This window comes from Carassius carassius, chromosome 21, assembly GCF_963082965.1.
Source record: "Carassius carassius chromosome 21, fCarCar2.1, whole genome shotgun sequence".
NCBI lineage: Eukaryota > Metazoa > Chordata > Actinopteri > Cypriniformes > Cyprinidae > Carassius > Carassius carassius.
In genome coordinates, this window is record NC_081775.1 from 5,904,181 (window position 1) to 5,921,931 (window position 17,751).

At 36.3% G+C, this 17,751-nt stretch overlaps 2 protein-coding genes across 8 annotated transcripts in view; both read left to right on the forward strand.

The window, feature by feature from the left end:
• The window catches only part of tp73 (tumor protein p73), a 31,198-nt gene extending 28,605 nt beyond the window's left edge, over window positions 1-2,593 (forward strand). For 3 of the 4 annotated variants that reach the window (XM_059503088.1, XM_059503089.1, XM_059503090.1), the window contains one exon: window positions 1,591-2,593. In XM_059503088.1, coding sequence (XP_059359071.1) covers window positions 1,591-1,917 — 327 coding nt within the window. In that variant the 3' untranslated portion in view covers window positions 1,918-2,593. The remainder of the gene's footprint in view (window positions 1-1,590) is intronic. The other variant, XM_059503091.1, reaches the window with a different exon arrangement.
• Window positions 2,594-10,003: 7,410 nt separating this feature from the next.
• On the forward strand, window positions 10,004-16,328 carry rer1 (retention in endoplasmic reticulum sorting receptor 1). Of its 4 annotated transcripts, none has more exons than XM_059503096.1 (8): window positions 10,004-10,162; window positions 11,941-12,026; window positions 12,119-12,223; window positions 12,380-12,479; window positions 12,567-12,645; window positions 14,619-14,754; window positions 14,877-14,931; window positions 15,858-16,328. In XM_059503096.1, exons 2-8 carry the CDS (start codon window positions 11,946-11,948, stop codon window positions 15,866-15,868), a joined length of 567 nt encoding a protein of 188 aa, XP_059359079.1. In that variant the 5' UTR covers window positions 10,004-10,162; window positions 11,941-11,945; the 3' UTR covers window positions 15,869-16,328. The 4 variants fall into 4 exon arrangements, with proteins under 4 accessions (XP_059359079.1, XP_059359077.1, XP_059359076.1 ...); XM_059503094.1 differs by having other exon boundaries at window positions 10,005-10,162; window positions 14,877-15,005; XM_059503093.1 differs by lacking the exon at window positions 15,858-16,328 and having other exon boundaries at window positions 10,005-10,162; window positions 14,877-15,791.
• The last annotated feature ends 1,423 nt before the right edge of the window (window positions 16,329-17,751 follow it).

The following is a 17,751-nucleotide window of genomic DNA, read 5'->3' on the forward strand; positions in this document are numbered from 1 at the left end:
GGCTGATAAATGATGCAGATATTTGGAAATCAGGGCGGTCGGTGGCTGATAAATGATGCCGATATTTGAAAATCAGGGCAGCCGGCAGCTGATAAATTATGCAGATATTTGGAAATCAGGGCAGCCGGTGGCTGATAAATGATGCCGATATTTGGATTTCACATATATTACACAGCCTGCTGCTTATAACTGCTTAAGAGTGTGCTGACCACGAGCGATGAAATCATGTGAGATATTGTTGGACCTACATACACATTTCATGAGGAAAGTTAACGTAAACATTATAATCAGCAGTTGCCTAGGGCGCACAATGACTGAGAGGCGCCGCAGAAAAGTTTTTTTTCTTGTGTCTATAGTGCGCTCCCACACCCATATATAAAGCAAAATAATTTCTAGTTAACATAATTTTAGTACTGATCGATCATCAAACTGATTAAAATAATGTTAGAATAAAATAAAATTGACATCAACAAAAAATCATAAGATTTGACGTCATGTTAGAACTAATTAAAACACTTTCTGCGTCATGCGGTAATTATAATACATCCTCATAATGCATTAATTATGCATGGCGCATGTAGTTAAAATAGTTTAGCCATTTATGTGCTCTTAAAGTAGCATTTCTAAAATATGAGTGGAAAAAAGAAAATTATCAGGGGCACAAGGTAGGAAGTAACGCAAAGAAGAGGAGCAGAAAAAAATATCAATATAGAGATAAAAATAGGGTTAGGGTTAAGTCTAAAATCTAAAATCTCACACAGGGCACCAACAGAGCCTGGGCTGGCCCTGTAATCAGCCCAGAAGTTCTGTCTGAATTTAACGTGTTTTTACTTTCACGTGCAAATGACTTGTTGCACTTATGAATATGATAACTTTCTACCATCAATTCTAGAAGGGGTAAAACGTAATTATGTTTTCGAAACGGACTGTTTTGCCCTGTCATTAGCTAAAGTTGTGTGTGAACAAGCCTCTGCTGCAGAGTGTGAGATCCTCCGTCTCTCATGTAGCCTCGAGGAGCTCTGCAACAATCTCAGCTGCCCGCTGGTGCACCTGCCTATAAATCGGCCTAACTTGCCAATTCTCATTAATTAAAAATTTCCAAAAATCGTCTGCCCGATCAATCGGTTGACCTCTAATTTTTACTTTTTATAATTTAAAGAAGAAACTCATCCATTGTAGTTTTGACATTTGAGGCTTAATACTATATAAAAGCACTAAAGGTTTTTCAGTTTGAGTGTTTTCAGCTTGTTTATTTTCATATAAAAATATGGCATGCTGTTGCATAAAACTATGGTATAAACAATTTAATGATTACATATTAAATATAATCACAATTAATATTCGCAATTACAATTGCAAGGGAATAATCAACAATTATCATAATCGTGAAAGCCCCTATTTTCCATGTTTTATGGGTTCATTCCATAGTCGTAATGGTTTTTCTACTGTACAAACTGTATTTTCTATCCCCTTACCCTACACCCAACCCCTTTACACAAAACTTTTTCAGATTATTATTATTATATATTTTTGTCTATCATTAAATAGTAGTGTGACCTTCACTGTAAGACACACTCTTGTGTTCCTCAGGACCTTGGGGCATTGAAGATCCCTGAGCAGTTCCGGATGGCGATCTGGAGGGGCCTGCAGGACATGAGACAGGGCCACGATTACGGCCAGCAGCTCATCCGCTCCAGCAGTAACATGGCCAGCATGGCCATCGGCGCCGGAGGAGAGCTGCAGCGGCAGCGCGTCATGGAGGCCGTGCACTTCAGAGTGCGGCACACCATCACCATCCCCAACCGCAGCGCCCCCGCGGGAGCGGAGGAGTGGGCTGACTTCGGCTTTGACATGCCAGACTGCAGGATACACAAGCACTCCATTAAAGAGGAGTTCGCAGAGAGTGACGCTCGCTGAGAAGGACCCATCACTTTCCATGCATCGTCCGTACTGATTTCTTTAAACTGCGATGGACAGTTTGCATTTCCATATAGAGCACTTCCATATTTGGCAACAAGGTATTTGAGGAATAAAAAAAACAATTCGCTTTTATGAAGACCAGGATTCAAATGGATCATTTTATTTGATTGATTATCATTTGTGGCGTGATGCTTAAATCACATCACACAAAAATGATCCATTCGATAAAACAAATGATATTATTAGGATGCAGTTATGAACAGTTAAAAGCAGTGTATGATTTCAGAACATTATCTTATTTATTTCGGCTTGGTGTAAATAATAATTGTGCAATCATGTATCGAATTACGTGTGAAGTGATGCCCGTAGATTAAGTGGATGCTTGACTCGATTTATATTTACTTATTTGGAAAAGCGCAGGTTCATCGAAGCCAGACGTGTACAACTACGCATTCTGTATTTGAATAATTTTCGCATTATAAGTTTCACCTATAATTAGTTCATTTTTCATCAAAGTTTTACAATAACATTGATGAAAACAACACCATAAAAGTGAATTAAATTTTTTTTAATTATTAGCATTTTTTTATACTAAGACAATTTTTTGAAGTGGTGTTTACACTGCAACTTTTTTATTTTATTTTATGAATTATGTGTTAAAGGGTTAGTTCACCCAAAAGACCTCCGTTCATCTTCGGAACACAGTTTAAGATATTTTAGATTTAATCCGAGAGCTTTCTGTCCCTCCATTGAAAACATATGTACAGTATACTGTCCATGTCCAGAAAGGTAAGAAAAGGGGGAAGTTCGGTTCTTTTCCGCAAACCGGTTCTTTTAGACAGTTCGATTCAATAAACCGGTTGAAGAAAACGGTTCACCGGTTCTTCTGCACTCGATGTAATGATGTCATTGGCGATGATTGCCCTTGATTCAAGCCTTTGGTTTACCCGCGCTCATAACATTAGCACAGAATCAGTTCAGAATCAGTCACCAAAAGAATCAGTTCAGTTCAGACGCTCTGTGTGTCAGTCTGCTTCATGCTGAATCACACATGCGCAGTATCATCAGCTACTCGGTTCTCGAATCGGACACCTCTGACAGAAACGGTTCTTGACTCGTGAACGAGTCAGTCGTTCGATCATTATCTGGCTCGGCTCTGTGTTCATCTTCAGTTCTCTCTTCACAGCAGTTCAGTCAGTGTACTGTTTGAGTAAATGAATTACTCCGGGATATTGGTTTGTTTTAACTCAGAGGGAGTGTCAGCCACATTACAAAAGTTAACAAAAAGTTAAACAAAAGTTAACAAGTCTTTTGTGGATTAATGCGTATTGGAGACGTGAACCGTTTTAAACGATTCGGTTCGATTTGTTGAACTGGTTCAAGAAGAACCGGTTAAATCGAATGATTCATTCGCGAACCGGATATCACTACACTTGAACGCGCTTACAACAGACCCGGATGAGAAGACAATGCTGAAAAAAAGTTGTTGTTTTTTTATTTTTAGACCAAATTGTATTTTTGATGCTTCAACAAATTCTAACTGACCCTCTGATGTCACATGGACTACTTTGATGATGTTTTTTTTTCCTTTATGGACATGGACAGTATACTGTACATAGGTTTTCAGTGGAGGGACTGAAAGCTCTCGGATTAAATCTAAAATATCTTAAACTGTGTTCCAAGAGATTGGAGGTCTTACTGGTTTGGAGCGACATGAGGGTGAGTCATTAATGACATAATTTTCATTTTTGGGTGAACCAACCCTTTAAGTATTATGTTATTTACAGGGAGACATTGGATCATCATAAGGGTTGTCAGAATTGTAAAGTTTTGTGGTATTAGCCTTGCAGGACAAGGTTTTATTTATCATGCTGTACTGATATAATGTATATTTTTCCTTTAGCATATGTAATCACTGTAAATGTCTCTAAACTTATTAAGGTTTTTATATAAAAAAAATTTGTAATCGTACAGTTATGGCTCAGCCAAGGTATTAAGGTGGCATTTCATCCCCAAGTTGCATATATATATATACACACACACATTATGATTTTATGATCAACAAAGCACAAACAATAAGAATTTTGGAATAAATATGCTGAATTGTAAACCATTTTTGATTCTTAAAAAAAAAAAGAAAAAAGAAAAGAAAACCAATTAACAGTTTATCAAAAAAATATCAGTTTTTTTTTTCAGAGCTGAAAAAGAATATACCTGGATATAATTTTGTGAGTTTCACCTCTGCAACATAAAAGAACAAAAACTATGTACTGTTTAAAAACCTAACTCCACTTTAATATCACTTTCAATATTGCTAGTACTAAGACGATGACAAATTTTGAAGTACTTTTGTTCAGCAGACCCAGTACAATTATTTTCGTCTTGTTTTCCAAGTCTTGTTTAGCTGAAAAATACTAAAGGAAAGCAGGAAAGGGTTTCAGACAGAGCCGTCACCCAGGAACACTGTTCTTTATAAGAAATGTATTTATATTTCTTACACTCATACAGTCTGTGTATGAAACTGAACTAAGGGCCGTCTTGAACATTAATGATTTGGTGGATTGTATGCAGTTAAAGGTACATTTCTTACCTTTATTTAACAAGCAAATGCTTTTGTAAATAACTAGTGTTACCCACATAACTCCTTGTTGTTCATGTGATAAGAACAGCACATTTCAAACTGAGTCCCATGAGGTTAATCGAGGAAAACCTGCTGATTTAAATCAGCCGGGATGGTGAAATACCATCATATAGATCAAAGCACTTTATGGCTTTAGGATATTGTAATCAATGTTATATTCACAGTTAATATCAGTCAGTATTATGTCATGCTGAGTCATTTTGACAACTACAGATTTTAGAAATGTTTTTAAGAGTTATCTTGTGTTTTCATTAAAGAGCTGTAACACTGTTTCTTTTTTATATTGCCATGTTTGAATGCTGTTAAGTGATTTCTTTTTCAAATAAATACTGAAGTCTGCAAAATGAGGGTGTTAAGAGATGTGTCTTTAATCTAGATTTAAATAGAGAGCGAGTGTCTGAACACAAAATATCAGAATATTTACATTACATTTACATTAAATGACCATCCCTACAGTATAAATTCATGGTATATCTTGTTCTTTGAAACCATTATAATAGTTAAGATTGCTGACTTTTCAATAGTCAACTCCTTGTGAAGCTCTCCCAAGTGTTTGAATAGACTTTTCCTGATAATCTAACCAAAGCTGTGCTCATCCCTGTTGTTTGTGCACCTTTTGTCAACTTTGCATTTAAATTGCTTTGATACAGCACTCCGTGAACAGCCACCCCTTTCGGTAATGACCTTCTGTGACTTTCCCTCTTTGTGAAGGGGGTCAATGACTGTCTTCTGGAGCTGGAGTCAGTGCATCAAGAGTCACCACACTCCGACGTCTTCAGGAAAAGGGCTACCAACAGAAACAGAAACAACATCAGAAGCATCTCACCTGGGTTAAGGAGAAAGAATTTGGACTGTTGCTCATTGGTCCAAAGTAGTCTTTTAAAGGTCCCGTTTTTCATGCTTTTTTGAAGCTTTGATTGTGTTTACAGTGTGCAATATAACATGTGTTCATGTTTTGCGTGTAAAAAAACACAGTATTTTTCACACAATTCACTTATCTGTATACCGCTGTTTTCACTGTCATAAAAACAGGCTCGTCCAGTCTGTGTCCTGTCGAGTCCAGTCGTGTCCATTGCTCCTTAAAAGCAAAGAGCTTTCTCAAGACCTTCACAACCTTATCGTTGCAAAACATACTGCTGGTATTGGTTACAGAAGGATTTCTATATTTCTGAATGTTCCAGGGAGTACTGTTGGGGCCATAATCCCGAAGTGGAAAAAACATCATTTCACCATAAACCGGCCACGACCAGGTGCTCCTCGCAAGTTTTCTGACAGAGGAGTGTAAATAACTATCAGAAGAGTTGTCTAAGAGCCAATGACCACTTGTGGAGAGCTTCAGAAAAACCTGGAATTAGCATGTACAACTGTTTCAATTAAAACAATTAGTAATGCACTCAACCGCCGTGGCCTGTATAGACGCTCACCACACAAAGCTCTATTGCTGAAGATAAAGCATGTTGAAGCTTTTTAGTTTTCTGTACCACATTTAGAGCTTGTGAAATACTGTGAGAATATAGTCTGGTCAGATGAGACCAAAATTAAACTCTTTGGATGCCATAATACACACCATGTTTGGAGGTCAAAGGGCACTGCACATCAACCCCAAAATATCATGGTGTGGCACTGGTTAGATACAAAATACATATAATTGAAGGAGGGATGAATCGAAAAATGTATGGAGACATTCTTGATAAATATCTGCTGCCATCTACCAGGATGATGAAGATGAAACAAGGGTGGACATTTCAGCAACACAATGATCCCAAACACACAGCGAAGGAAACTCTCAAAAGTCCAGTGTGATTTGGAGAGCTGTGACATCTGCTGGTGTTGGTCCACTGTGTTTTATCAAGTCCAAACTGGTTTCAAAGAAAGAAAATAAAGCTGCTAGAATGGTCAGCCAATCACCTGACTTAAATCATAGGAGAGCAGAACCTTCAAGATTAAAAGACCGTTTGTGTGGAAGAAAAGGACAAAAATTACCAGAGCAATGCATGTGACTAGTTTCTCCATACAGGAGGTGTCTTGAAGCTGTCAAAAACAACAACAACAAAGGATTTAAATAAATAAATAAAAATTAATAAAAACAAGCGACAGACCGGAAGTCATTCATTTCCAATAGAAAGTAGTGCGGGAGCTGCGTGGAGTTCCGATCACATGCGAATGCGGAAATTTCGGATACGAAAATACGCCGATACGTTAAAATATTTGAACTTCTTCCAGTTGAAAGCCTGTTAATCTCCGTTCTTTCAGTTTGAAAGTTCTGCGCGACTGCCGCTAGAGGGAGAAACTCGTCAATCGTGTCCGAATGTCGTGTGCAGCGGAAAGGGGGCTTGAGTATGTGTGAAACAGACATAAGGTTGTTTGCACCTTGTGCACTGTGGAATTCGTTTACAGCTTTCTCAAGCAGTTTGTGATGCAGTTTGGAAAAAGGAGATGAGCCCCTGGTCTAATGCACCATCTGACTTCATCATTCTTCATGGCATAGATTCAACAAGGTGTTGATAACATTCCTCAGAGATTTTGGTCCATATTGACATGATATTATTCTGAGAAACCAGAAACCAGTCTGAAATTATTTGAGCTTTGTGACATGGTGCATTATCCTGCTGGAAGTAGCCACTGTAGTCATAAAGGGGTGGACATGGTCAGAAACAATAGTCAAGTAGGCTGTGGCATTTAAACAAGGCTCAACTGGTACTAACCCCCAATTTCCACCAGATGCGTAACGGCTGCGTTACGGCTCCGGCACGGCGGCGGAGTCAATAGGTTTCCATTAAAGTCAATGAGTGTATTTCCACTGAATGCGTTACAGCTGCGTTCCGACTCCGGCGATCCGCAGCACTCCGGAGCAGATACGCAGAGCTTCTATTTTTGCCGGATGCCGGAGCGCTCTGCAGCACTACAGGGCAGAGTACGCAGGACAGGAAGTCGAGTGACAAAACAGAACAGCCAGAAACAAAATAAAAGATCCGTTTAATTTTCAAAATAAAATACACCGCGCTCATATTTCCCTACACTACACCTTGAAAACGTCATAATGGGCGGAGACAGGCTTGTTGAAGTTTTAACCATCGTTGACACGATGGATGAAGAAATGAAAAGAGAAAAGAAAAGAAAAGAGTTCTATCCTATACTCCTTCGGATGGAAAACTGTTCCTGGTTTGGTAGTTCTGTTTATAGAAACTACATATCGCGCGATCACACCAGAATTCGCGAGATTACATGGGGCATCATGACGTCAGCTGTCAGTCATGACCGCAGCCGTTCCGCAACAAATACGGACCTGGTGGGTATTGACGGACGACGGAACACGGAGCTGTCACGCAGCGGAGCCGTAACGCAGCCGTTACGCATCTGGTGGAAATTGGGGGTAAGGGGCCCAAAGTGTGCCAAGAGAATATCCCCCACACCATTAAACCACCACCAGCCTGAACTGTTGAGACAAGGCAGGATGGATCCATGCTTTCATGTTCTTTACGCCAAATTCTGACCCTACCATCTGAATGTTGCAGCACAAATCAAGACTCAACAGACCAGGCGATGTTTTTCTAATCTTCTTATCTTCTATAGTCTGTGTGAAGTCTGTGTAGCCTCTGTTTCCTGTTCTTATCTGACAGGAGCGGCACCCGGTGTGGTCTTCTGCTGCTGTAGCTCTGCTTCAGGGTTCGACGTGTTGTGCGTTCAGAGATGGTATTCTGCATACCTTGGCTGTAACGAGAGGTTTTTTGAGTTACTGTTGCCTTTCTATCATCTCTAACCAGTCTGCCCTTTCTCCTCTGACCTCTGACATCAACAAGGCTTTTCCATCCACACAACTGACGCTCACTGGATATTTTCTCTTTTTCAGATCATTCTCTGTAAACCCTAGAGATGGTTGTGCTTGAAATACTCAGACCACCAACAACCATTCCATGTTCAAAGTCACTTAAATCCCCTTTCTTCCCCATTCTGATGCTCGGTTTGAACTTCAGCAAGTCGTCTTCACCACATCTAGATGCCTAAATGCATTGAGTTGCTGCCATGTGATTGGCTGATTAGCTGTTTGTTTTACCAAGCAATTGAACAGGTTTATAGTGGCCGGTGAGTGTGTGTGTGTCTGTGTATACATACATACATACTTACATACACACACACATATATATATATATATATATATATATATATATACAGTACAGACCAAAAGTTTGGAAACATTACTATTTTTAATGTTTTTGAAAGAAGTTTCTTCTGCTCATCAAGCCTGCATTTATTTGATCAAAAATACAGAAAAAAACAGTAATATTGTGAAATATTATTACAACTTAAAATAATAGTTTTCTGTTTGAATATACTTTAAAAAATTAATTTATTCCTGTGATGCAAAGCTGAATTTTCAGCATCATTACTCCAGCGTCAGTGTCACATGTAACATCCAGTCTATCACATGATCATTTAGAAATCATTCTAATATTCTGATTTATTATGAGTGTTGGAAACAGTTCTGCTGTCTAATATATTTGATGAATAAAAGGTTAAAAAGAACTGCATTTATTAAAAATTAAAAAAATTCTAATAACATATATTCTAATAATATATTTTCTTTACTATCACTTTTTTATCAATTTAACACATCCTTGCTGAATAAAAGTATTGATTTTATTTAAAAAGAAGAAAAAAAAATTACTGACCCCAAATTACTGACCAGTAGTGAATATTGTTATAACAAAATATTTATATTTTAAAAACATAGCTTCTTTTTTTTTCTTTTTATTCATCAAAGTATCCTAAAGAAGTATCACATGTTCTGAAAAAATATTAAGCAGCAGAACTGTTTCCAACTTTGATAATGAATCATCATATTAGAATAATTTCTAAAGGATCATGTGATAATGATCCTAAAAATTCAGCTTTGCATCACAGAAATAAATGATAATTTAAAGTATAATAAATTTAAAAACAATTATTTTAAATTGTAATAATATATCACAATATTACATTTTTTTCTGTATTTTTGATCAAATAAATGCAGGCTTGATGAGCAGAAGAAACTTCTTTCAAAAACATTAAAAATAGTAATGTTTCCAAACTTTGGTCTGTACTGTATATACATATACATTTATATATATATATATATATATACATTTATATATATATATATATATATATATATATATATATATATATATATATAGCTACCAGAGCCGTTAAATATATGTTTTTCAACAGCTCTGATAGCTACATATACACACACAATTATAGAGAATGCTTTAAAAGGTCAAGTTTTTTAAAACAACAAATAAAAAGAAAGCAGGTAGATAGAATAGAAATAGAATAGAGAGTGCTCGGGCGGAGCTTACCAACAGTTAATGTAACAGTGAAAGTGATTTTGTGCCTCTTTGGGATGATAATAACAATAATGCGCCTTTCCCATTAAGAAAACAACTAATCGACACCCTGTGTGATTTCCAGCACATGTGGATGTGTGTGAACAGGAGTGAGTGTGTGTCGGTCCGAGGTCCAGCTCAGGGAGCGATGTGCTCCGCGCGCGGCTGCTGTGGTCTGACGTGCTGACGTGTTCACAGCAGCAGCAGCGCGAGACTGACACAGCGGCACAAGCGGGTAAGAGAAACACCATTCCTCTAATCTTACTCCTATTCTGAACCTCTTACAGACACAACGACTCCTCGAGTATGCTAACTGCCCGTCTGATTGTATCGTCCTCACGTGGCATAACGATTGTACAATTATATTTTGTATAAGATGCCGTAAGAGATAGCAAAGTGCTAGCAAAGCTTGCCTCTCAAACGCCTGCGTTCGGGTTTCCCCGGAAGTGAGTTGTCCACTTTTCCGCGTGTCTGCTGGTCTTTGTAGTTTCTTCTCGATGTCTCCCAGGTTTAGTTGCGATTACACTTTCACATACGAAAACTACAAGCCGTGTGTTTCCGCTTGAGGCAACTTGTTTTGTGTAGTAGGATGGGAAGTGTAGTTTACACGTAGGCGTCAGCATATTAAATCAACGGAGGATACCTGATTTAAAAACTACAGTAACCAACATCATTTGCGCCTTAAAGAAATCACTCAGCTGCGGCTAAGTGAGCTAAGCTAATAGCAAATTAGCTTACGAGGTCTGATCATTATCCTTCTAGTTACGTTATAAGTGATTTAATGAAATAAACGTTGAGGTTAGTGTCTGTTTCGCCAGTTAACTTATGAGAACAGACTGAGAATATCTCTGTACCGGAACTAAAGCTACTGTATATTTGCATGTTCTGTCCTGTTCGATGTAAATGTCAGGAAATAGACTCGTATCTGAACCGGGAGTCGCAGCTTCTGCCCTAAAATAACAACAGTTTTTGTTGACATATAAATATTATATGTCGGTATTCACCAAATTGATGCGTTAAATAACGTAGAAGTAAGTGAAAGATGGAGGAGTGAGTCTGATGAGCTGCTTTGGGGCTCCAAGTGTTTTACACAGACTCCAACCCGGCTTTACTTTCAGTTTATGTGCCGGTTTTTTAAAGATAATCTTAGTTCTGTCTGATTTTTATACTCGAACAACCTCTTGTTCATTGACGTGGTTGTGTGTTGGACTTTGCCTCAGATTGTAGTTTAGCACACGGAGGCTTCCCCCTTGATTTCTAACACCAGGTAATCAATCTTTAACGCACTCCGAAGTCAGTCGTATTTCATCATTGACGGACTTGTTCTGCACGTCACAGGGGCATTATTTAGTCAACAAATATGTTTGGATTTCAAACCCAAAATGACATTTAAAACCTCCCATAACCTGCTTGTAACGTGCCATTCACTGACAGTACAGAGCAAATCAGATGATCTAAAAAAAAAAAAAAAAAAAAATAGAAATTGTATAAATAAAGGATTTACATTTTCATTTAGGAAATGTTTGAGAAATGTTTTTTTTAAACCAATGCCTTAATTACACTTGCTTATTAGGAACATTTAGGATATAAAGATAATTTTACATTAAATCAGAGCTTTGTTTTCACATCACATCTTTTAGCTTTAATTTCTTTTAAATCGAGGCTCAACCTAATTTTGCTATAGCGTAGAAAGCACAGCATCAGTTATAATTCTCCGCGGTTTAAGCATAAAGCACTTTTAGAAACGTAAATGAGTGTGGTGTAGCTGTTCAACACCATCACGCGTTATAAGAACAGTTATATAATGCAGAGACGACAGCGGGATGCGATTGTGTACTTTTACTCCTGGATGCGGTTCTGAATAGAGATATGTGCAGATTGTGAGCTCGCTGATCAGATTTATATTGTGTCATATCAGGGTAGAAAGGTAGCAGTGTTTTGCATTGTGATTTAAACTGTAAAACTGTATTTCCATTTCCACTGAACACTCAGTACGTTCCTCTGAATTCACAGACAGAATGTCAGAAGGAGACAGTGCCGGTGAATCCATCCATGGGAAACCATCAGCGATCGGAAACTTCTTTAAACGGCTCGGGCAGGTCAGGATCCTGGAAATGACTATTCGACTGATTTTGAGATTGCAAGTCAGTGCTCTGGATAATCCGAGCTACATTTTCTCTTTGAAATGCAGATTTATCAGTCATGGTTGGACAAGTCAACACCGTTCTCAGCAGTCCGATGGGCGGTCACTCTTCTTCTAACGGGCATATATATGATCAGAGTATATATACTACAGGTAAAACCACCGTGATGCTGTTTAAGAAACAGTCACAAAATGCATCTTCTTTGACGTTATGGGCACAGTTATCATGCCGCTGTAGACTCATTAGAAAGTAACTTTTTATTACAAAATGTGAATCAAATGTAATGAAAGACTTCTGTCTTTTATTAGGGGTGGTATATAGTCACATATGCTCTTGGGATCTACCACCTAAACCTCTTCATTGCTTTCCTCTCACCAAAAGTGGATCCCTCGTTGCTTGATGATCCAGGTAGGACCGGGTTTTAAACAAATCTCACTGTCCTCCCTGATGTTTGTTTTGTTGTTTTCCTCCCCCTAATCCGTGTTTCTTCATCAGATGAGGGTCCAGCACTACCCACGAAACAGAACGAGGAGTTCCGGCCGTTCATCAGGAGGTTGCCTGAATTCAAATTCTGGTAAGTTGTCACTTTCTGAAGTTTTAATGAATAGTCCAACCAAAGATCTGTCAGAATTTGCTCGCCCTCCAGTTGCTCCAAACCTGTTAGTTTCTTTCTGCTGCTGCAGTAAAATTGAATTTACTATACAATGCAGATTGTTTCAGAATTTGGCAAGATTTGGATGAATACATATGAAAAGTAGGTCTGATGCCTTTGTGTGAATGAGGGACACAGTTTTACAATAACTGACTGAAATCTATTACTATTGTACAGAAGAATGTACTTTTCAATGTAACAATAAAAATACATTGAAACTTTTGTTTTAAAGGAATATTACACAATATTAAGATTTTTAATTCAAGCAGTATTTCTTTTGGCAAAAAAAAAACAGAATTGTTAAAATGTTATTTGAATATATTTTAAAAGATGAATTGTTGTGTAGTAATATGCATTCATAAAACACAGAATTCATCATAAAACACAGAATTCAGTAAAAACGACCATTATTGTTAAAGTTGTAATAAGGAATTTCGATTACAAATACAGCTGATCTAAAATGTTCTTGAAAGATATTAACACACGTACAATATTGCCACAGTAAATGTAATATTTATTCGACACAATCATTACTAAAATAACTTTAAAAATCAAGTTATTTGTCCTGAAAATGTTTCATTTGCGTTGTTTTGCATTGGTAATACACCCCTATGCTTTCATGTAGAACTTTCAAGTAGATATTCTGTTGATCTGTGGAAGTGCAATAATTGATAATGAATGGATTCACTCATTATAATGCAGCCCTAGCCTCAGTCAAAGTAAAATGAGGACTTAACAGTTAATTCAACGGTAATGCCAAATATCGATCATCCTTTGTAAATAGCTTTATTAGATCGTGTTTTCAAAGAATCCTGGATTTCTTTTAGTTATTTTTAGGGCTATTTTTATTTCGATTAATCAATCAACTCATTTCTCGATTAATCGATAAATCTAAATGATTAATTTCCCGCAAAAAAATCTATCATTTTTCATCAATTTTACTTAGAGTATTCTATTAAACTATATTTTAATAAACCAAAAGAAATCCAAATTTCTATGAAATCTTTTTTTATAAAGCAAATGCTAAGCGCAAGTGTCCGTCTCATAGTCCAAATCACGTAAGAATGACAGGATATCCACATGTTCTAGTCTACTGATAATACAATTATAATCAAAAAACACTTTTTAAAGGAGTTTTTACCAGAAAAGTAATTTATCAGAATTTAAGAGAAAAATGTAAATGTGCAGTATTAAAAAAAAAAAAAAAACATTTTAATTTAACCATTAAAAACAGAGCATAGAAAAATGAATTTGGAAATAAAATGGATTTCATAGGGCCCTATAATTATAATACTTTTTTTTGTGGTAATAAAAATAGACTTAAGTGAACAATAGCCTTTAAAATTACTTAAAATACATATGTAATAGCAAGCAGTAATAATTAGTTCAAATAAAGTAATAAAATCAAGAAATCATATGGTTTTATTGAACAAAACCGTTAAAATACATGATATATAAAAAACAATAGAGCTAACGTACTTTACGCATTACAACAAAGGCCTGCAGAGGACGCCAACGGTCTGGTGATTATTCTGATACATGGCTATGCGAAATAATACTTGTTTAATATTGACCAAGCACCATTTAATTCAAAAGTCCCCTTAATCTTTAATATTTGGCCATTTCTTTCAAAACGTGTAAACTCAGAGTGAGGGTTCAAGCGAGATAATGAGGTTTCTCCTGTGTTTGCGTGGAATTATAAATGATTTACCTTCCAAATCTAATGAAATGGCGCACATAAAGTCCGATGTAAATGAAGTTCGAATAAAATCGACAAATCGCGACAGCCGTAGTTATTTTCTCAGTTTCTTGGATGTTCACATTACATAAATGTGTTTTATATTCCCTCCAAGCGCATTGATATCAGTGTGCGTTGTTTTGGGTTGGTGTTTCAGGCATTCAGCGACGAAAGGCATCATCGTCGCTATGATTTGCACATTCTTCGAAGCCTTCAACGTGCCAGTGTTCTGGCCCATCCTCGTAATGTATTTCATCATGCTGTTCTGCATCACCATGAAACGGCAGATCAAGGTTCGCAAGTGGAAGCTTTTCTTTACCAGCTATTTTAGTTCACAAAGCGGAGTTACCTAAAACTAGAGATTGATTTGCACCGAAACTGAAGTTCTTTGACGCTGTTTGTGTTTCCTCCGCAGCACATGATCAAGTATAGATACCTGCCCTTCACACATGGGAAGAGGACTTACAGAGGCAAGGAAGACACAGCGAAAACATTTGCTAGTTAAAATTCCCCTTCCTGAAATCAAAGTTATTGATGAAGAATGGTGCGTAAAGGGGGTTGAGGTTTTCTTTTTTCTTTTGCTTTCTTTCTTTTTCGGAGTAAGGAGAAGCCAAGCCTGTTGAAACTTTTGAGCGACATGGATACTGTAATGCTGCCTTTAAGCGTTTGGGGTTTGGGCCTATGAGAAATGCTGTTGAGAGCTTTTACACTGGCAAATTTGAATATATTTGGACAACAAAGTATGAGATTTGACTCCTTATTTTCTCCGTGGTCCCCATTCTTCTTCAAACCAAGAGGATTTGGTAGACCGTCTTCTCCAGGATAGATTTTAAAATGCTAGTTCATGCTAATTTTTCAATCATTTACCCACCTTTGTGTCATTTTCAATCAATATGGCTTTTTTCAGTGGAAAACAAAAGATGGTGATATTTAGCGGAATGTACATCAACCGGAATGCTGCTCTTTTCCATAGCTTTAATGGTTCTGGAAAATAGCAGCATCAATATAATCTCATTTTGTGTTTCACTAGTGGAAATATGTTATTGGAATTAAATGGAGGTGAGAAGTGGACTACTACATGATTATTTATGAACATGGGAATATAATATAAAGTAGTGGGAAGAGACGTCACTGATCATAGGGACTTGCCACATGTTAATAATTGCCTTTTATGAACATTTGTAATTGCTGTAGCATTGTATTTGACACCTTGATCACATCCATGCGTGCTGTTTGTAAGTTATTCTTCAGTAGTTTAAACTCCTCTCACCTTGTACATCAGGTTTTTAACACAAGCGTGCATTCCATTAAAATAGTGTGATTCAAAGATTATGGCTGTATGTTTTTATCGTTTAAGCATTCCCAGTAAAAACTTTCTCTCTTCTTTCTTTTACAGAGGAAACATAAAGTTGAGTGCTTTAACTATTACAAATGGATGGAGAGGGTTGAAGGAATTTTTTTTTCCTTTTTTTTTGTGCTGGGCCATAACTACTAGTATAGTTTTTTTTTTGTTTTTTTGTTTTTAAGGCAAATGGAAAGAACTTCAATAATCATTGGAGATGAGATGCATTTTCATATTAAAGTGCTTTTTTTCTTGGAGGGGGAGATATATATTAATTCAAATGTATATATATTTTTTAATGGTTAGCATGTTTTTTTTTTCTGGACAATGACTTTTACTGTATTAAATTTAATCTTCATTTAAACAAAATAATAGATTTGTTGAAGACATTGCATGTTTTAGGTTTTCTTGTGCTGCTGGTTAAAAGAAAACAAGATGATTTTAATAACTAAGTGTAAATTTTTCACTCGACATGCTATTAAAAGGCTGTGTCCCTTCACTGCTCATTACCTTTTTATTGTTTAATTTTAACTACATTTAATTAATGAATTGAGTTGTATTAATAATGTTTTTTAACAATGTATTTGTTAAACAGTAAATAATGCATAATTACATAGCCCTAAATCAAACCCTAACCCTATAATAAATACATAATATTACTCAGAATTAATTGTATAATTATTCTGTAACAAGGAGACCTTCAAAAATAAAATGAAACCCTGTCTCTCCAGAATATTTTGTTTGGGTTAATCAGAAATGAAGATAAGGTAAAATGTAATGGTGCATACAAATATTAATTTGTAATGCACAAAGAAGAACTATAAGTTTTTGTAGTGCTGAGATAAACACCATCTTAAAACACCTTACATTTGCAGATATAGTACAGAAGCTCCAAAAAGACACTTCCACTTAAAAATGCAAGAATGTCATTGCATTAGGAAAAACATCAAACCAGCTGTCCTCTGCAGACAAACGATGCTTGAGCTTTTCTCAGAACTGGTGTTATCTCTATTCTGAACAGTAAGGGAGACAGGGATAAGATGTCTCTGTCTGACACATTTAGATAGACTCCATCATACAAGCCCACAGCGAGTGGCAAGTGATTAACATTTTTAACGCTAAAAACTTCTGTCTGTCAAATGTCTGATGTGTTTGGTATGACAGCGAATGAGTTGAAGTATACAAAAAAATATAGAAATAACTAAGTGGATGTAACAGTCAACCAGACAAACAATCTGTAAAAAAACGTCCTCACTTGTACTTGTTTTAACAAGAAATGTGTGTATTTTTTTTCCTACTTCAAAATGTCATGTTTAATTCATTTAGTAAATTCTTGTTTCTTTGTAATTGTTTGTGAAATTTACTATCGATTTCTGAGTGAACACCAATTTTTTGTGCTTCCAGACTTAGTTTTGTGGTATTGTGGAGAAAGACATTTTCCTGTAGGGTGCAGCAGTGTCACAGCCATCGTGTCGTTCTGACTAAATGCATCTTAATAATACTCTGTTTGTTTATTTATTTATTTTCATTATACGAGTTTCACATAAATTTAACGTCAATTATGTCATTATATTTCACAGTCGATATATGTGACCCTGGACCATAAAAACAGTCATAAGGGACAATTTTTTGACATTAAGATTTATACAGCATCTGAAAGCTGAATAAATAAGCTTTACATCGATATTTTGTTTGATAGAACAATATTTGGCTGAGATTCCAGTATATGAAAACCTGGAATCTGATGGTGCAAAAATAAATAAATGAAAAAAAAAAAAAAACAAGTTGAAAACAAATCGCCTTTAAAGTTGCCCAAATCAAGTTTTTAGCAATGCATATTACTAATTAAAAATAATAATAAGCTTTGATATATTTAATTTAGAAAATGTACAAAATATCTTCATTTAACATTATTTTTACTTAATATCCTAATGATTTTTGGCGTAAA

Excerpts from the sequence above, each read along its gene's own strand:
- rer1 (XM_059503094.1), top strand. The coding sequence starts at position 11,946 with ATGTCAGAAGGAGACAGTGCCGGTGAATCCATCCATGGGAAACCATCA. Across the intron at positions 12,224-12,379 it reads TCAGAGTATATATACTACAG|GGGTGGTATATAGTCACATA; the intron begins GTAAAACCACCG and ends GTCTTTTATTAG. Across the intron at positions 14,755-14,876 it reads CCATGAAACGGCAGATCAAG|CACATGATCAAGTATAGATA; the intron begins GTTCGCAAGTGG and ends TTTCCTCCGCAG.